At 37.1% G+C, this 21,143-nt stretch overlaps 1 protein-coding gene across 3 annotated transcripts in view; it reads right to left on the bottom strand.

Annotated features, from left to right (window-relative positions):
- FAM172A (family with sequence similarity 172 member A) overlaps positions 1-21,143 on the bottom strand; it is a 419,583-nt gene that overhangs the window by 125,698 nt on the left and 272,742 nt on the right. For all 3 annotated transcript variants that reach the window (XM_040622090.1, XM_040622091.1, XM_008700844.2), the window contains 2 exons: positions 19,673-19,789; positions 12,135-12,219 (listed from right to left, as the gene is read on the bottom strand). In XM_040622090.1, the coding sequence (XP_040478024.1) occupies positions 12,135-12,219; positions 19,673-19,789 (202 nt within the window). The remainder of the gene's footprint in view (positions 1-12,134; positions 12,220-19,672; positions 19,790-21,143) is intronic.

The raw sequence follows: 21,143 nt of genomic DNA, 5'->3' as shown, positions 1-21,143 counted from the left end.
GATGTGATTGGCTGCTGATCATGATGTCCATCTGTTATTTACACAGAGATTTGTGTTTAATGCAATTATTCACAGTTAATACACTGTGATAACTGAAATTTGAACCTTGTTTTAGGGGGGATTTGGTGTTATTTAACTAAACTATGGTAACCGAAATTCGGGTATTTGGGACCATACAAAGTGAAGACTGCCTGTATTTATTGAGTCCTAACTATGTGTCAGGTACAATTTTAACAGTCCTATATGGATTATTTCACTTAATTCTGACCATTACCCAGTGAGATGGTACTAGTATTATCCCCATTTTATAGGCAGGGTGATTGTAGATCTTCATCTGATGATATTACAGAATTAATTCTCCTACATATTTGGGAGAATATAAACTACCCCCAGCCATGCTAAATCCAAAGCTTCTCCTCACAAATGGTGACTTACTACCATTAAAGAGTTTGAAATGACAACATATTCATTTGAAACGTTATCTGAAGTGAAGTCAGGGTCTAATACTAGCATGGAAGGAAGGTGGATACTTTCAGAAGACTCACTGACTCTTAGATAGCAGTGGGGTACCAGTCAATAAAGGAGGATGTCAGTGAACTAAGAGTTACTCTCGGGTCCTGAAGGAGTTCACCATATGTCCTTAACTTTCCTCCCCACCCTACCTATTTCAATGATCATCCTCTGTTTATGAACAAAGAGAATCTTTGCAACAAACAGAAGACTTTTTGCTAGGAGACCACGAGCTCCTTGAGGGGCAAGAGTCACATCTAGCAATCTTTATACTGTTAGAGTGTAGAGTAGTGCCCAGTACATATTAAGTCCTCAATAAATCTTTGTGGAATTAAGGAACAAATATTTACAGTTAGTTTCTTGCCTCAAAAGAACCAAGAATAACCCAAATTTGTGGAAAGACATGAAGTTAGGCTCTAAAATTAATTAAAATAATTAAGTGATTGGTAAAAATAACTAAATTTGGGTTTTCTGAAATGTAAGCTTTACCACCTATGCTGATTTTACATGCTTGATATTGTTTCTGAAGAAAAGCAAAACCAAGTAACTCTCAGAGACTGTTCTCTCATAATAACAGCACTGCAAAAGTCTACACTACAAAGGTTATGGAAGACTATACTTTCACTATAAAATTCAAACCACATATCATCTAGTTCCACAAGTAGCCTTCCCACTATTTCCCACTAATGTTTCCCAAATATTGGTTATATTTAATCACTTGTATGTGTGGCCTTAAATCAATAATTCCTTTTTAAAAGTTTAATCACTTATCCTCTGGAAACTAAGCAGGAAAGGTATGGCTACTTTTCCACAAAATTAAAATGGAAAGAAGACTCTAAATTTCTTTGAAGGCAATTTATCAAAAGGAAATAAAAGTGAAAATCTGAAATAATTCATATTGCTTTTTAAAAATACCTGAAACATTCCCTAAAAATAAAAAAATCTCTAAGCCAATACTGATTTTAGGCGGTTATTAGAAATTTTAAATTTAGGGTCTCTTACAAAAGTCTCATTTATAGAGATCACTGCTACACAAAGCTTAAAATCATGTTTCTGTTTCTTTGCCCAAATTTTCAAAAAGTAACTTCTGTAGTATTTTAGAAATTAAGAAATTGTGTAATACACCTAAATTCTGTCAAGGATTGTGCCATGAGATTATTCAAAACATCTGTAAACTAGCTGGTGTAAGATTTATTTAGTGGTATAACATATTGAATACTTGGGGTGAGATACATATGACTGAAGGGGATATTAACAAACAATGTGGACAGAAATACCATACCAATTCTCAAGGAATATTTAGACATCATGTATCAGTTAAATCAATTCTAATACATAAAAATGAAACTCATTGATCAAATTATCTCTCAAAATTTATCATTATTTAGAACTATATCATTAAGTAGAACTAAAAAGGACTATCTTTTTAAAAATATGATGAAACAAAAACTTTAATAAATATTATCCTTGCTTTTCAAGCAATGATAACCAATTGAGAACTTGGGATTTTATATATTTAAATATATACATATTTATTTATAACTTGGGATTTTATAAACAGGAAATATTTGGCCTGTTTATGGTACCTAATGTTCACTTTGCATTTTCACTGTGGTACCCAAAGAATATTTATTTTAGAGGTTCTGAATCACTTTTAGAAAGCAAAAGAGTTTTTTGAAGAGTAATGTTTTCAGGGTAATTTTGTCAGGAGACAGATTTGTTATTGGTGACTTGATGTCCGTCTCTGACAAGACAGACAGAGAAGGCAGGGAAGGTGCAGATGGAAGCAGACAGGGAATGCATGGTAAGGAGCAGAGACCATGTGGCTTGAGGGAAGCACATATCACACAGTGAAAGAGGAGTGAAGGGCAGTGGACCCAGAAAAACCACTCAGGTCAGGCAGGGCAGGCAGAGACTGTGGGCTGGGGGAGATGTGATACCACAGGTTGCCAGGTGAATCTCCAGGTGGGGGAGACTGAAGCAAGAGATACACAGGAGACAAAAACTGTAAGATACATAGAGACTAAACCAAATGAGAGACGGAGAGTCAGAGGTCAATATACAGACACAGAGAGAACCATCAAGAGCAGTGACCCAGACCGAACTGACAGAGGGAAGGAGAAATAGAGGACAAGTGAAGCACAGACAGCTGTGGGAAGGGAGATCAATACTTAATATATAGTAAAAAAGGATGAACATTTCTGTCTTAGGGACCACTGGTCCCCGAATTACTTTTCCAACAATTAGGGACATAGCATTAAGAGCCATGAGACACTGCTATAGAGACAGTGAAAGTAGTAACTCTTGCAAATTAACTCATAACATATAATTTTCAAGTAAAAATACAAATTCATATTATTTGGTTATTTACCCCAAAGTATTCCAAAAATAATTATATATTTTTTTATCTTTAAAGGGAAGAGTTAGCTCAGTGAAAGGAGAGTTGTCACCTTTACTGCCAAATTCTTCGAAGGATTTTTCACAAATTGGTTCAGAAAGCTGTAAAAAACATGGTGGCTATTTTTAATTTTTTTTTAAAAGTGAGATTTCTGAAGTGAAACTAGTTATATTCACTGTGATTACTGGAAAACTGCAAGAATCAAAATCAGAGGAAAATATTGGATTTGATTAAGTATATATAATCAGGGCAAATATTGGTGATCTATATAAATATATAGTTAAATAAATTATTTTAAATGATTCTTTAATCAGTTATTTCCCCAGAGTTCCTGATTCTAGCTAATTATAATGAATGATTCACTGAAAACACAAGAATTTCTGGTGGTCAACTTTTAGAATACTCATCCCTAACATTAACTAATAATTATAAGGTAGCATAGAACGATGAATACGGAACTAACTGATGAATAACAGCTACAAGGCCAATTCTACAGGAATGAACAAAAACTGCCTGAAAAGTGCTATTTAGTTCATGAAAGCATCACTTAAAGGATTAGAATATATAACCTTTGAGTGGAAAGAGGAATGCTGTAGTGCTTGAGCAGTCCACGCAGTGAAAAAGTGGTACAGTATCATATATGCTAATATGCCTTGAATTTAAGATCTGTTTACAAAGGCAAAGTATAGATTTTCAATTACCTAATTAATTTGAGCTGTGTCTAAAAACATATTAGAAAACTCAGCTTGTCTACACATTCTGAATGACAACACATCTAGAAGCAATTACTGTTGATTTCTCATTGCTATCTTTAGAAGCAAGTGATTATTCACTAACAAAGAAGAGATACAACTCCTTAGTGTCATTTCCTCAAGATATATTTTCAGCAATAAATCAAAGTAAATATTTAGCAAATATTCAGTAAGTTCAGTCACTGTAAATAGTTAATCTGCACTGGCTAAGCAAAGTAAAATTAGGGTTATGTTAGCAAAGTAAAATTGTCTACAACTCAAATTCACTTAGAAATTATTAATTTTCCACTTTCTGTTCTGGTGGGGAGGTGGGGCTTGAGATGTACATGTTATCAACAGCCCCCTTCTATATCCAAACCAAGACAAGGTCATCTAAATATTGTAAGTTTTCAAGTTTAATTCTTCACCCCTAAGACATGTACTACAGCTCTCTGTTTTCCTTTTTCTTCTTCTTCTTTTTAACATTTATGCTGTTATCTTTCCAATTTTGAGGTGCCCAGATTTACATCAAGCATTCTAGGTAAAGTGAAATATTAGAGAAAAGCCTGTCTCAAGCTATGACAAGGACAAGGAATAGTGAGATGGATACAAGTTCTGGCAGGAAATAAAGTGACAGGTCCCACACCTCTAGACTACATCGATTTAGTGAATCTAGGTTCAGATAGTTGCTTTATGGTAGGTGGCAAAATGAAGCTATGAGGAGGCAGAGCCTTCCATCCTGTGCGCCTGTTGCAAAGTGGTCACAGGTATGTCAAAATACTGATCTCTTCATCCTTCACCCTTCAGGTCAGCCAGGAGTGGTTCTGTCCCTTCACCTCTGGATATAAGCAACCTTGCCTGTGAACCCCAGGACACCATATATATGCTGTATTTTTCTATATGGGTAGCTCAAGGAAGAGTGGAATACTTTAATAACTTGCTTGTACCTATCTATGCTTTATGGTTACCATAAATCTTAGAGGACTTGTAAAATGGATCTGACCATAAGGTGAGGTTTTCAAGGACCCAGAAGAAGAGACTGCTGGGAACGAATAAGGGTACAGCTTTCAGAGCTCAGTAGGTAGCCTGGAGTTGAGAAAAGATCTCTAAAGTCAGATGGGCAAGTACTGTCTTTATCAGTGGGAGGTGGTAGGAGATTACGACTAGAAAGAATGTCCCAGAAATGCCATCTTCTCAGTGAGGCCCTCCATGGCCACTCCTCTAAAAATGCAAATCCTCCCCTCCACATATTTCAGGTCCTCTCTTTCTGCTCTCTATTTCTCCTACCGATTCCCACAATCGTAAACTTTCCTTATTTACCTTGCTTATTATTTGTCTCCCCTCCTAACCTCCACAAAGGACATTTATCTGTTGTAATTCATTGCTACTTCCCTGACACCTGGCACAATGTGTAGTCCATGGTAAATACTTACTGAACGAATTCATACAGACTGGACACACACACCCAGAGGGGCATGTAAGGAGCACATTCAGAGGGGGCTGAAGGGACACGAGCCTTAGCAGTAGCACTTACCCAAACCTAGCCCCAGTTAGAAAAATCTGGCAAAGAGCAGCCTGTCAGTCACGTGACAGCCAAAGCAAGCTGCGTCCAGACTTTTAAGAAGTCAGAAGACAGCAGTGCTCTGTAACCTTCTCTGTTTTCAAACATTTATGTTTTGCTTTCCTTTCACGCTGGGGGAATGCCTCCTCATAAACAGCCAAAAATTATATTAGCTATTTTTGGGGAGCAGCACGCCACACAAGATCATTTCCAATCTCACCCTTACCGCTACCCCATGTCTCTTTTAGCCTTATTGCATCTATACTTCTATGTCCTACTTTACATTTTTCGTCCTACTATTAGTTTTCCTTTTGCTTTCTTCACTGTATTTTCTCTCTTTCTGTGTCTGGTTTCCATGTAATATTTTATGACCCTTATCAGTGTCGCAGAGAACACAGGAAAATACGAAAAACTAAGTTATTTGTTGCTTAAAAATAGAGACAGGGAAACGGAAGGGGAGTATGTCTGCAAATGCTTTTTCATTCCCATACGATTAAAATAATAGTTTTAAAATAAATGATAGCCTTAAATTCTGAAATGATTAGAATATAGAATAGAATATATAGCATATACAGTACCACATGAGGTTTTTACAGTGCCTTCTTTCTGATGAACTCAAATGGCCCTCCAGACACTACAAAAATTGTTCTCATAACATTTCTATGAGATAAATACGGCAGATATTTGCTTTTGCCATTTTATAAGCAACACACAAACAACACAGAATGTGGGCTATACAATAAACATAGGTCCTACTAACCTATCATATAATTCTTTGAATAACAACGTTTTTAATGGGCTGATTTTACTGGTTGGGAACACCACCAACAGAATGAAGCGGGGCAAACAGTCACAGGACATGGATTCAAGGTCCCTCGAATACCCACCATTCCCTATATGTTAAGATAACTAAAAAGTCAGACTTTCTTTTTAGTATAGGGTACAACATTGCCAACTCCTAAGTGTGGAGCTGTCAAGTATTACATCTGCTTTTAAAAGAAAAATGAAAACGACATGACTGCCCTGATAATAATTATCAGTGACACTTTAAATATAATTTAAAAATTTTATTGTACCTGTTATTAAAATATATGTATTCATAGATAAATAACATTAATAAAATGAAGCTATTACGAGAAGCAGATCTTTTTTTTCTAATAAAGAGAAACATATTTAGTAATGAAGGAAAAACATAGTATTAAATGAGTATGTGTGTTTATAGGCAATTCACTGCTACAGCCATGAGACTTTAGTCAAATAATAAAAGCATATTACGACTTAAGAAAACCTTTATAAATTAGAAAGCTGGAAAAAAAAGGTTTCACTAAATTGAACATAGAGTCTGGATATCCATTACTAACTTGTGCTCAGAGAATTACAGGAGTTTCAAAGGCACTTGCCCATGCTTTGGTTATCTCCATTCGAACCTCCTGCCATCACATCCACTGCCATCACCTCAACTGGGTAGGTTATAGAACAGTTTCCTCCTTTCTTGCCCTGAACTGATTTTCCTCTCCAACTCCCCTATATTTCTGGTAATGTTTTCATAATCCCAGTTACTTTTTACTCCAGCTTGTTGTTTTCTCCCTTTGCCTTAGCCTCCACGTCCAACCTACTGCCCGTCAGGGAGTGAAGATTCTTCCTGAGTCCTATTTCTCTTCACTCCCCTTTCCTCTCCATTCACACCACCAGGCCAGTTCATGCCATCCACCCCATATACTTGCTTCATCATCACAGCCTGATGAGTCGGCTGCCTCCAGCTTCTTCTTCTTTTTTTAAAGATTTTATTTATTTATTTGACAGAGAGAGAGAGAGAGAGACGGCCAGTGAGAGAGGGAACACAGGCAGGGGGAGTGGGAGAGGAAGAAGCAGGCTCCCAGCAGAGCACGGAGCCCTATGCGGGACTCGATCCCAGGACCCCGGGATCATGCCCTGAGCCGAAGGCAGACGTTTAATGACTGAACCACCCAGGTGCCCCTGCCTCCAGCTTCTTGCTCCTCTCTTTTGTCCATTTATTAAATTAATCTTCAAAATCCCACTTTGATCATGCCATACCCCTTATTCAACATTTTTTAAGAACTCTTTGCAAGAGATCACTGATTTTGATTGAAAAACTACTGAGTTTTTATAAGTAGGTATAGAAAATGCTGGGCGTGCTGCCCCCAACTCTTTTTCTATTTGATGTAACCTAATGATGCCAGATTCAAAGGGAGGAACCTACCACTAGCAGAGGTCCAGGTAACAGTTCTTTTTTTTTTTTTTTTTTTAAAGATAGTCATGATAAGCTACTATTTCCTGCTATGCTCCCAACTTCCAGAATAGTACCTGGGACATAATATAAGTGATCAATCCATATACAAGAAATAAATGGATATATGCTGGGGAGTGTATGTGAAATCTCCTTCCGATTAAAGACAAATTTGTTGGAATAAAAGCCCACAGGGAATAGAAGGCTGCAGGGAGTAGCAAATTCTGTCCTAAGAAAAATTGGTCAGTGAAGAGCTGCAGAGGGAGAAGACTTAGTGATCAAATGATATAGTGACCAAATGTAATAAAGAAGAAACTTAATATCTTGTCTCTGATACAATGTACAGCAAAGCCTAATGAGGCGGCAGTCAGGGAACTAGGCTAGGAATGAATTGTCTTTGATGAACTTTTTAGTGCCTTTTTAGAAAGCTGCTCAAATCCTCAGGTATGAGGGCAAAGATGAGCCTTACAAGACTTTAGCCTCAAAAAAGTTAAGGTTGTTTCTACTTAGGCTTCAGTGACCACCAGGGTTGACATTTAAACCTGCTGTATTAATTATGTACTGCTGTGGAATAAATAACCCCAGCCGGGCAGCTTAAAACAATACACATTTAGCACTCGTAGGTCCTCTAGATTAGGAATCTCAGTGTGGCTTAACTGAGCGACTGGCTTAGGGTCTCACCATCATCAAGGTGTTAGCTGGGGTTGCAGTTATCTCAAGGCTGATGTGGGAGAGAATCTTCTTCCAAGGTCATGCATGGGGCTGTGGATGGGCCTCAGGTACTCACTGACTCTTGGCCAGAGACACCAGTTCCTTGCCACGTGGGCCTCTGCACAGAGCACCTCACATAGAGCTGGCTTCCATCAGAGAGAGCAAGTGAGAGGATGAGAAAGAGCCTGAGGTCTGCCAACATGCATTGGTCTTATAATGTTCCCCATTATCCTTAAGCAGCAGGCTTCATAAAGTGGTGAAGTAACTTTCTGAAGACTCAGTTATGGTGCCTGCTCAGGTGACAGCACCCTGTGGGGCTGAGACAATGTACTCCAGGGTGTGGTATGTACCCTAAATCAGCATTTAATACATGTGATATTTCTCCCAGGTCTGGGAATGAAGGGATGGAAATGGGACTGGTTTCTCTTCTTACTACCCTCAGTCACCTAGTAGCAAAACTGTTGCCTCCCATTCCTATGATTTTAGGCTCTGTTGATCTAAAGGTCTTAGTTCCATAGGGAGGAATGCTTTTATTAAGTGACACAACAATGATTCCATTGAACTCAAAGCTGAGACTGTCATCTTGCCACTCTGGGCTCCTTATGCCACTGAATTAACAAGGAATGGAAGAGTCTTACTATATTGGCTGGGGTGATTGATCCTGATAACTAAGGGATAACTGAGTTGCTACTACACAATGGAGATAAAGAGGAATGTGTCTGCAATGCAGGAAATCATCGAGGACACCTGTTAGTATTTCCTGTGACTAATGTCAATAGAAAACTACAACCATCTAACTCAGGAAGGATAGCTAATGGCCCAGCTGCTTCAGGAATGAAGGTATGGGTCAGCCCACCAGGCAAGAACTATGACCAGTTGAGGTGCTTGTTAAGAACAAAGGGGATACAGAATGAAGGTAGTTATAAATACCAGCTACAACTACATGGTTACAAAAACAAGCAATGTAATACCTATGGGTATTTCTTACTTATTTTGACGTGAATGTACATATTAAATTATTTTTGTTTTCCTCTACTCTCTTATTTCCTTATCATCTCATGTAATATGTATCAACAGTAATTAGTTTTACCTCTCAGTATTTAAATTATAGGATACAAAAGGTGAGAAGAATGGACATCAGCCAAGAACAATAAAGGGGCTTTGTATCACCCCCCGTTTTTTTTTTTAACAGATTTTCTTTATTTATTCATGAGAGACAGAGAGAGAGAGGGAGGCAGAGGCAGAGGGAGAAGGAGGCTTGACCCCAAGCCCCTGGGATCATGACCTAAGCTGAAGGCAGATGCTTAACCGACTGAGTCACCCAGGCGCCCACTTTGTATCCTTTTCTGAGGTAAGGGTTACTGTGTTTTCATTTGTACATGGGATAGTTGTATCACATGAGGTAGAAGCCCGACTTCATTAATATCCTTATTTGTAGACTGAGTGTGGTTTAAGGAGATGTATATAGCTGCCAAGTTGACAAGGGGTGAACCGTAGAGGCTCTGTAATGTGTCAGTTTGGTTGGTTGAATGATATTTTCCAGAATTCTTTTTCAAACTATGTGTTTCTGATTAGAATGATACATAAAAGAAATTTCTGTGGGACATTGGGAGGGCTAAAGCAGGAGCTGTTTTTAGCTCATGCACGTTGTTGCTTATCTGCTAGCTCACCTGGTGGCCTGAGCCAGTGGCCAGGATTCCACCTGTTCACCTTCCCCTGAATTCCCCTTTGGCATCTCTGACTCCTGGGCCAAGTGTGTGTGTGCTTAGCTCCGTGACAAAGGGCACTGGCTTCTATAGGACAGCCACACCACCAAGGACAGAAGCAAAAAGAACTGACATGAGTTTAAGTCCATCCTCCGGGCTCCAGTTCACGTTCATGGGGTCTAATTCATTCATCTGTCTCCGCCTAACAAATGTCTGCTCGATAGTTCCAAGCTCCAGTATGGGAGGCCAAGTCGACATCCTTACAGAGCATGCTTCTCCAGCTCTGGTCAAATCCCAGGTCAAATCCTTTTAACAAATCCTTTACTATATATAGGCAATCCTCTTACTTACAGATTCCATAATTGTGAATTCACCTATTTACTAAAATTTATTTGCAACTCCCAAATCAATACTCAGGGTGCTTTTTGTGGTCACTTATAGACATGCACATGTGCAGAGTGGTGAAAAACTGGAGTTACCTAGCATGCATTCCTAACTGAGGTCAAATAAAGCCATGCTTTACCTTCTTGTTTCAATTCTCACACTGTAAACAAGTGCCCTTTTTGCAGACTATTTGGTGCCATGTTTTTCACATTTTTGTGCTTTTTTTGGGGGGGCAATATCACTGTTTGAAATGGCCCCCAAGTATAGTGCTGAAGTGTTGTCTAGTGTACCTAAGCACTAAGCACTAGTGTTCCTAAGAAGACTGTGATGTGTCTTACGGTGAAAATAAATGTGTTAGACAAGCTTCACTCAGGCATGAGTTACAGTGCTGTTGGCTCTGAGTTCAATGTTAGTGAATCAACAATGTATAATAAATAAGGTGTCTTTAAATAGAGACATTCAATTCATAAAGCAAGGTTATGTATTGGTTGGCTGATGAAAACGTTGTGACTAGAAGCTTGTAGGAACCTAACCCTGTATTTCCCCAGGAGTAATGATTCAATATCACTAATTTAGCACTCTCAGTGACTTTATAGAACATAACCACTGCTAATAAGGATAATCAGTTATATAACATACATATAATATTATATATGTATATGTAATGTAGTATATATACCATAATATATAACATATATAATACATATACATACATACACACATACACATACGTGTGTGTATATTTATTTATAAATTTAAATATATTTATATATATATTTATAGAGTAACATATATGTTTCCTAACCAACAGACCTGAAAAGTTTAGCTATAATGATAGTGAAGCTGAGTTCAAGTTTAGGTATTAGTGATAATGAAATATAGTTATAATAATTGTTCTTTACCTCATATTTGAACTGTTCTCCAAATTATTTCCTTCAAGTACGTAGACATGTCAGCAACTCTAAATGCTTAGTGATCATCTACCTCCTATGATTTTTTCTGTGGAGTAGGTCATGTTCAAAACTTCTCATTCTCTGACATCTTTGCGCAAAGCAAGCCCATTTCTGTTCTGTAGCCATAATCAGATACTGCTACTCATTTTGCGTTTACCGTTCGAACTGGTTGGGAATTGCGAAAGCCAAAACCAGAAAGCAACCAAAAATGTCACTCATCTTCTCTAGAGATCAGAGACTGAAGTACAAACTCTGTAGGCTGGAAAGCCATTGCATCCTTCAACTGTCTTCCTAAGCCCACCTGCTTCCTGAGGTACTTCCCCCTCCACCTCTTTCAAAAGGCAGGTCCATCTTGCCTTTGTTTCCCGTGAACATTTTCAGATCCATTCCGGCCCTTCTTCCTTACATTGCTCTGTTTCTTTCGCCTAAAATGTCATCCTGCACGTCTTTCTATAATCTACATCCTACCGAATGCACAAGGTCCAGCCAAAATCTTCTGCATGAAAAATTTTTCTAAAGACTCTAAGCCACAGCAGTCTCTCCTCTCTGAACTCACAGCCCTGACCGCCTGTTGTATCCTTGAGTTGGTATGCAATGTGAGACAAATTTTCCGAGATCCTGCTTAGCTACCCAGTCCTTATCTTAATCAACTTTTTATTTATGTACATCTTGTCTCCCGAAGCTTTAGCAGCAACTGTCTACATTACTTTCAAATTGCTTCACCTATTCATCTTCACTGAATGTGTTAGTTACTATTTTCAGTCACTCAACAAATTTCTGGTAGCGGATCAGACCCATGCCGTATGTTACCAATAATCCATTCAAAGATTCAAGGCAGAACAACATGCTTAATTCACAAAATAGAATTCTACATTTCATTACCATATTTTTTCACCCTAAAAAAACCCATACATCTCTCATCAAACACATACCTGCTGAGACTCGGGGACAATCTGGCAGCATGGACTCCACTGATGTGTCTAATGGTTCTGAGCTAGACACCCAATTACAACAATTCTGCAATGCAATAGAGACAATTTTCTGTTGAAACATTTTTAAACCAAGACAAACTTTTTAGGCTACAGAGATTAATTTATCCTATATAGTCAACCACTAGATGTATATTCAATTTATTTTCCAAGCACTGTAAAAAATTGTCTTATATAAACACTATTATTCATGACCACTGTGGCTGTGGAAAAAAGTTTATCTTCTACAATTCAGCAAATTATCTGCGCTGATATTAAGAGGACATGTAACCTTTTGTGAACCATGATGTAATGTTTATAAGAAAAGGCTAAGATTATAATTGATGGAAACTGAAAAGGATGCCCATTTTTAACTTTAAGATGGAAATAAATATTAATTTGATCATGTGAAAGAATAGTTTTATTTTTAAAACTATAGTCTTTATCTCTGCAACACCAAAAGAAATAAATTTTGCAGTTACTCCTTAAATATACTTTCTTTTAGTTTTTACTTCAACCTTGTTCAATGAAGGCTGTATCAAGCAGTTCAAAAGAAACACAAACTAGAGAATTGTAGCTGTGTGTTTGAGGACACAAAGCCTTCAATATTGAAATCAATCTTTAAGATAATGATGACTTACCACTCAGACAAACAGAATAAAAATAATGTATATTCTTCCCATACACTTTAAGTCTGTATTTAAAGGCGAGCTTAAAAAACATGATTAACCTCATAGGGCTTTTTAAAAATTTCTAACACACACACACACACACACACACACACTCTCTGAATTTCTAGACAGATTTTATTTTAAAAGAAATCATCCTATCAATCATGTTGGAAAAATCGCTGATTGCTATTCTGGTAAACAAGCATGTATTGTGTATTTTTAGATGCTTGCTGCCCTGGTTGTGCACCATGGAATCCGTCCTCACTGTGGAAAGATCCTTGACTGGTAGATCAAGTGTCTTATTGTATTTCCTTAATTCATTCTGTCTGGAAGAAGATGTCAGCTGTGTTGCAGTGAGGAGAGAATTTCAAAGGCCCCAGTCCCCACCAATAAAGGCCGAGGAATGGCTTTTGAATAGATTTGTCAAGGCAACCCTACTGTTCTGGGACCAGGGAGAGCAGGAATAACATAAAGGAAGGGTTGCTGTATGAGATTAGAAAGTGAAGTTCACAAAGCATGGCGGATTTTTGTAAGAAACAGTAGATCAATGAAACCATTGAACTGTGTGGAAAAAAAACCCATGAAAACAAACACAACATCTAGTAATGTTCTTAAATGCTTTCTTTCCTTTTACATTTAAAATAGATAAAATATTAGTATTTTTATGTATTACAAAAGCTTGATGGTTTAAAGTGAATATGTATTCTATAACTTGCACTCCTAATCTTAATTAGCAGCTGAATGCAAAATTATACAATGTGAGAGAGCAGAAACTATAAAAGAAATAGGGTTTTAGAAGATATTTCATACATTTGAAATAAGTAAAATTAATATTACTATTGATAGAATACCACATCACAGAGTTCTAGATAATGCAGAAGATTAGCACACAATTAGCCAGCTTTTATATACAATGTGACACTTGCTTGTAAGAAATAAGTATTCTCCAAAGCAGTGTCAAGATATGTAAATGGATGATTTGTTTTATCATTCATCACAGCCCCTAATAAATTCAAAAATCATGACTTCTATAGGTACTAAAAATAGGCTCCCAATGATACAGGGAGATAGCTTCAATGAAGAATGACTTTCTCTTTTTCTCTCTTTCTCTTAAACAATTCAGTCTTTTCAATGACAGCAATTAGCACTACCGACAGACAGGGAGCGATTAGGTATATATTTTAATTATTATTCACCCTAGTAGGACCTCCAAATGTGCTGAAAGTCGGCTATTACCCAGGTGATATGTCAGTCTTAATACTGCTCACCTACACTTCACATATGTAAAACTACGTCTTATAGGATATTTCTCGTATTAATAAAAATGATGGTACATTACAATATGTTGGCGATTAATCATTTTCTAACTCGTTATCACTGACTTTAAAAAGCTGAATAAAATGGATTTTATCCAGGTCACCTTTAACTCAAACATTTAAAGCAAAAGATAGGTTAACATTTGTGATTCTGAAATTTCACTTTTTATCTAGGAAGATGTTTAGGCTTTGACTTCTCATAAAAATAGGATAGAAATAAACAACCTATAAAGTGAATATGTCCAAAAGTTCTCTGGAGACAAAGTACCTGTGCAGGATTGTAAAGGCTCGATATCGTAATTCTGATGAGTGTCATGTACATGTGTGTACATGTATGAGTAAATTTTTATCCCACTGGGAAAAATATGTAGAGAAAAGGGCAGAACAAGATAAAAATGTTTGCCATGTGACAGAGTATAACAAAATAAAATAACAAAAATGTGCTGAGAAATACACGTAAAGAAAGAAATATGAGAAAGACGTACAGCCCTTACACATAAATTCAATCGAGTCTGAAATTCCATCATATCCAACCCAACTTCCTATTCTGAGATGCATTTCTATAGTTTAAAAACCAAATCTCTTTTTACTGTGTTTCTAGTGTTTATTCTGTCCCTCTTCTCAGTGGCTCAATTTGCCCCGACTCCTGTTCTTCAGTTGAGATGAACACTACCAACAGTATCCAGGATGGCAACAGAAGCAGCTGGCTAGGAAAGCCCTACTTAAATTCGAAACGTGCTGGAGTGTGTTCCAAGCCCCTAGAGATCTTATTCTGGGGTGCCCCAAGCAGACAGCAAGGCATGCTGTACTACAGATATCAGGACAGGCATGTTTGAGTCTCAGACGTAGCCCTGCCTCATCCCAACCAACAAGCAGAGAGAAAGAAGCCTGTGGCCAGGGCTAAGAATTTGGGAAGGATCATGTAACTAAAGTTTCTCTGGGTCCGAGGGGAAAAAAAGTGCAATACAGAGAATGTTTCTCAGAGTTAAGTGTTCTCAATTTAAAGGTCTTTTAACTCTGAAATTATGAACTTACAGTGTTTCTGTGGTTGCAAATTGCCTTTTTTGTAAAATCTAAAATGTTGGGAACTATGAACATGGACTAGAAGTGACTGTAGGCCATAGTGCTGAGTGGTCTGGTTGAATTTAGGTTCTTCCTCATTTTTATTTCATTTGTCTGAGATCCACCAATGCCTCAGAGGTGGGGCTTCAAGATGGACGGCACTGTGTCCTCAGACAAGAACAACTATGATTCACCGGGTTGTGTTTCCAGAACTGCCACTCCGAGCTGATGGTTCTGCGTAAGGGTTCATGACAATTACATAGAACCATACATCTGGCTTGGCTGAGACTTTCAGAGGCCAGGGATATGTCAGGAAATGACATTTACCCACTCAGTCTTTTTTTTTTTTTAAACTATGTATTTAAGGCGTACAACATGATGATTTGATACACATATACATCGAGAAATGATTATTGCTGTTGAGCTAATTATTTCCTCACATAGTTACTCTGTGTGTGTGTGTGTGTGTGTGTGTGTGTGTGTGTGTGTGTGTGTTGTGATAGAACCTGCAATCTACTCTCTTGGCAAATTTCTAGTATTCAATACAGTACTGAATATAGTCATCGTGCCGTACATTTAGACTTACGCATCGTTCATAAATGCAACTTTGTACCCTTTGACCAACATCTCCCTATTTACCCCACCGGTAACCACTGTTCTAGTCTCTTTCTATGTAGTCAACCTTTTTAGAGTCCATATGTAAGTGTGATCAGGCGGTATTTTTCATTCTGCCTCTAGTTTTTTATTTCACCTAGCATAATGTCCTCCATGCCCACTCTTACCCACTTTCCAGTCCTGGAGCTGGAGGTAAGAAGTGTCTTTTAGGATCTGCCGTAGGCTACTTCTTACCTCTCCTCATGAGTCACGGTTAAGTGTGTATGCTTGGTCTTTTGCTTGGGAGTAGTTTTTACTCAGAGTAATTGCCAAAAGTAGCCCTCTCTGACCTCCTTTCTTTAAAAGAACTTGTTATTTTAAAATTATATAAGTAATGTAAGAATATAGTACTTAACCTTCTTTCTGTATGCTAATTGCTGAAATTTTAAAAAAGTAAATCAGCTTTTTATAGTAGATGAATAGTTAACATTAATACCTTTATCACATACTTAAATATGCTTACAAAACAAAAAGCAGTTTTACTTAATTCGCAGTATAATAAGAATGACTGGGCAATTCATACCCTAACCTACTTCCAAATTTAAAGTGGTGTTTGGTCAAATAATGGAGCTAATCATTAAGAGGCCCAAAGCAAACCGGGGATGTACTGTATGGTGACCAACATAATATAATAAAAAATCATTATAAAAAAAAATAAAATAAATAAATAAAAAAAAAATAAAATTCATCATCTCTGCATAAAAAAAAAATAAAATAAAATAAGAGGCCCAAAGCACTGAGGCTTCATCTGCAGCCAGAATACGATTTTTATGGACAACATTACCGTTCAGCTAAGTTGTTTTTCTTGACATATTTGCAAAATATCTCAGATTCTGAGCTGATTCCAACTAAAGCCGGAGTAGGCTGCGGTAGGAAGTCGGATGCTGAGGGACGCAAAAGTTACCCTTCCACACCCTTCTCCCAACACTCGTGCTCAAGACAACAGCTCTATTTACTGAACCCAGGACTATTTGTTTTTCATTATTTCAGGGGGTCTTGCAGAATGGACAGAGACTAAAAATGGAAAAAGAAAAAGGGACAGAGTTTTATCCTAAGTGCTGGGAAACAAACACTAGATTTTTATCTTGCCAAACCAGACTGAATTCTCTATGAGGCGATCACACATTTAGGTGAGTTCCTATAAGAATATCTGGCATAGGCTCCCATAGTTTCCCTTTCTGTTCTTGTTTTAGAGAGGCTCTCTGAGTGGGGATAATTTCAAAGCTCCATCAACGATCATTTATTAATTTTTATCTCTGGGATATTTATAGTGTTTTCTATAACAAAGCATTTTGTTTTTTTATGCAGTGCCATTTGCTTTTCAAGGGATTTTCTTCTCGGTTGTCACCTTTGATTCTCATAATAGTTCACAAAGTAGATGGAATAGGAATTATTATCTCTAATTCACAATTACGAAACAGGCCCAGAATGATGGAGTGGCATTCCCAAGACAATAAGCCTTAGTGTAGAGTACATGGTATGTGTTAGATCTCAGTTACTGATTTACCTAGTGAGTGACTAAGCCAGAATCATTATCAAAACCCACTTCTTCCAACTCTTTGCTCTTTGGTAAGATATTCTGAATACGTAAATTATCCATAAAACAAAAGAATACAATCCATATATTTTATGTTACTTGGGGTCAAGAAGGTAACAACAATGAGAACTATGATTTATTGAACCTCTCTAAAATGCCCATGTCCATGCTGTTTCTTTACATAGGTTATTTCCCAACCATATTTGCAAGGTAGGTATTAGATTTCATAGATGAAAAAATTGAATCTCAAAAGATTAAACAATGTACCCAAGATTACACAGTTAGGTAAGTGATTGAGTTGGGGGTCTGAATTTTGGTATGTCATAATAAAAAACTCTTCATGCTGTTTCATGACATAACTGAGGGAATAAAAGAACTAATCAAGAAGTAGGTCGTTGATAAAATTACATAATATTAAAAAGATTTAAAAGGCTATGCTTGCAAAGAAATTAATGAGAGCTTTGACTGAATTAAGATGATTTCAACTATTGCCTATTTCAGTCAGATGGAAAAATGCACATATTAATATATTCTGATTTTTGAAGGCAGCATCTAATCCAGTCTTAGCTACAAAGGGTTAAAGGGCAAATCTACTACAGACAGCAAACTGATGGTTACCAGAGGGATGTGGGTGGGGGAATGGAGGAAACAGGTGATGGGGATTAAGGAGGGCACTTTGTTGTGATGAGCACAGGATGATGTATGGAAGTGTTGAATCACTATATTGTACACCTGAAACTAATATAACAATGTACGTTAAATAACTGGAATTTGAATAAAAACTTCAGAAAAAGAAGTAAATTTAAATAAATTTTGTTGTATTTGTCACCTGGAATGAGACATGAAGAATTCCCAATTCAAAGATGATGAACAGGGATATTTCTAGTTTGGGACAAACACTAAATTCCGTATTGGTTATATGTGGGGAAAAAGGTGCATTTATTCAACCTTACTACTTTACATAATGCGGGGAGCTCTTTACATATCCACTTGGACAGATAAATACCACAAAACAAGTATAGGTATGAATTACGCAAAATTTCCCTTGGAAAAAAAAAAGGCCCTTGGAAAAGACAATTAAGGATGTAGATAAATTGTGAAAGGAGAAATATGAAAAGCAATGTGGTCAGAAAACACCAGGGTGTTAGTAAAGATTAAAAGCCTACCTTCACATATTTAAATAACATTATGAGGAATGGAGTAAATATATTTTAGACTTCTGCACAATGAAAGTACTTTTTCTAGTAGATATAATAACAACAGTGAAAACAGACTGGTAATATTATGATTATTCCATTATGGGATTATACAGCTTAGTCCTTTTATTTATTCAAAACTCTTTCCAAACATTAACTCTCTGGTTCTTACAGTGCACTGTAAGGGCTGATTAGAAGTTACACACCATACCTATGGTGAGAGGTCAGCTGGATAAATGTCTGGGTATTCTATCAAGAAAAAGTGGGAGAAAATCAGGAAGGTCAACTAGTTCTCATTTAGAGAAATACATGATTGACCAAACAATTGATATAGCATGGTGTGGATGATGTCAATTGCTTATAGTATCAGAAAGGCAAATATAAGTAAAAAGGAAGTTTCAGCTGTACATCTATAACCGAAGTAAAAATAATGGGTTGGAAGTTTTAAAAAAACAGAAGCATGTTCAATGAGTCATGATAGTTTTCAGGCTCACTAGCTCTTAGGAATGGTGAAAAGAAGCTTTCTTAGCTGGAGGCTGGACCATGACCAGCCCTTGGGTTTCTTGGAGTCCCACGTTTGGTCTGGCAAAACGCTATTTCAGCTTTTTACCTCTCCCCCTACTGGCAGTAGTGAGCCAATCCATTTAAGAGTGGCATGTACTGACCATCTTTCAAGAAAAGGATGAGACTCAATGGTACTTTAAACTTCTTTCTTGTCACTGAGCAGCACCAATGCTAAATAGCTGGTGGAAAAATTAAAAATCAGGGAATAATAATCTCCTAACAGATCATGACCTTCTTCAGCCGGAGTTCCTAATGTATACTGCATGCATACGTAACATTCTACAGAATGCCCAAAAAAGGGAGAAGAGCTTTCAAAAACGTTTTTGTTCTTCAGAAGGGTTTTCTATTATTATTTCAACCATGTCTACTTTTTTCTCTTCTCTGTAAATGTTCTGCTTCTAGAAAGGGAGTTTGGGGGTGGGAGGTGATATAAGTTGGTGGGGGCTCAAGATATAAAGGCTCACACTCATTCATCTCAGCGTTGAAAAAAATCTCGTCTCACCTCTCTCATCCATTCTCGAATCGTTTTGCCTGCTTCTTGATGCCACACATTGTGAACAGAGTCTGTCAACGCCACAGCAGTTACCTTACTTTTTACATCTGCTTCTCGTTGAATCATCTGTTTTAAAAAAGGAAAATAAAATATTGGCTATAATTTTTTTTCCCTACTGGGTGCAGTCTGCTTAGTCATAGATAATAATATATTAAAACCGAAAAAGTAACATGCATCTCTTGTTCCAAGTTACTCTTTTCTACACCAAACGCATGCCCTGCTCCTGTCCAGAGATGTGAAAAGACCTAATATTTTCTTTTAAAAAGATAATACCACTTAAGTCTCAGAACTATGCAGCTCTATTATTTTCCATGTGGTTTGACAATTCAAGGATTAAAGGGATCGCAGGGGAAAAAAGGAGGAATCCCTGAGGGTTTCTTTTACAACTTTCTTCCACCCCTTCCCATTTCAGTGCTTCAGGGAAGTTAGTACCTGGAGCTCACTGTTAGCTACTTAGGACTAACTTCAGCTTCTTTTCAGTAGATGGCATGTCAGTAATGAAAGATACCTTGCTTTGACTTCTCCGATTCAACTAGCCTGCTCTTCAACACAGCCTTGTAATTCCTTGGTGTTTTAAATGCCCACAAAGATCTTTCTCTTCAAAGCCTATCAATATAATATCATTTTGCTTTCTAACATATTTCTTTATGTCGACAAGCTCCAGTATTACACTCTAACTTCTTTCTTTAGAATGCTGTTTCTATAAAATTCAATGGTTCTAAAATTTAAAAGACAGACACGTGGCTGGAAGAAACTGAAGAATTTATCAGTGGTTTGCAAGACAAAGGAAGTGAAAAATAATAGTTCCACATCAAAAGAATCATAAAAGGTTTTAATCTGCTAAGACGAGGGGCTTTAATTTGACGCAACAAGTAGACAAAAGCTTAATAGAAATTTACACTTAAAATACAGTATGTAGTGGTCTTAAATTTCATAGCCACGCCCTCATTGTTTCTCTGCATCAAATGTCTTTTCTCCCTCTAGAAAAGAGCAATTTCTCTATCATTTGCTATTAATTTCTCTGAATTGTCTATCAAAGGTATATTACTACACTTTAAAAAAGTGAGAATTCTGAGTGGTGATGATAGCTCATGCAGTGAACGCTGAAAGCCAGGCTTCTGAAACCAAATGATGTCTGTTAGCATTCTGAATGAAAAATGTCTCTCTCTCTTGTAAATTTCTTCAAACCCTGCATATGCACATCCCCTCTCACCGAACACCACCTAATGGAAATCTAATTCACTGTCAATGCTGCTTCAGCAGAATTTCCACATCTTAAATATTTGGGCCTTTTGTTTTCTGCTTATAAAATGTGGAAATCTTAAAATCAATGTTGCCTATCAGCATCATAATATTACTGTAAAAATTCACCTTGCAATATCAATAATACTTTTAAAAGCACAAAATAATACTCTAATTC

This window comes from Ursus maritimus, unplaced genomic scaffold, assembly GCF_017311325.1.
Source record: "Ursus maritimus isolate PB19 unplaced genomic scaffold, ASM1731132v1 scaffold_5, whole genome shotgun sequence".
NCBI classification, from domain to species: domain Eukaryota; kingdom Metazoa; phylum Chordata; class Mammalia; order Carnivora; family Ursidae; genus Ursus; species Ursus maritimus.
The sequence above is the reverse complement of the archived record's forward strand: the minus strand, read 5'-3'. Positions and strand labels throughout refer to the sequence as shown.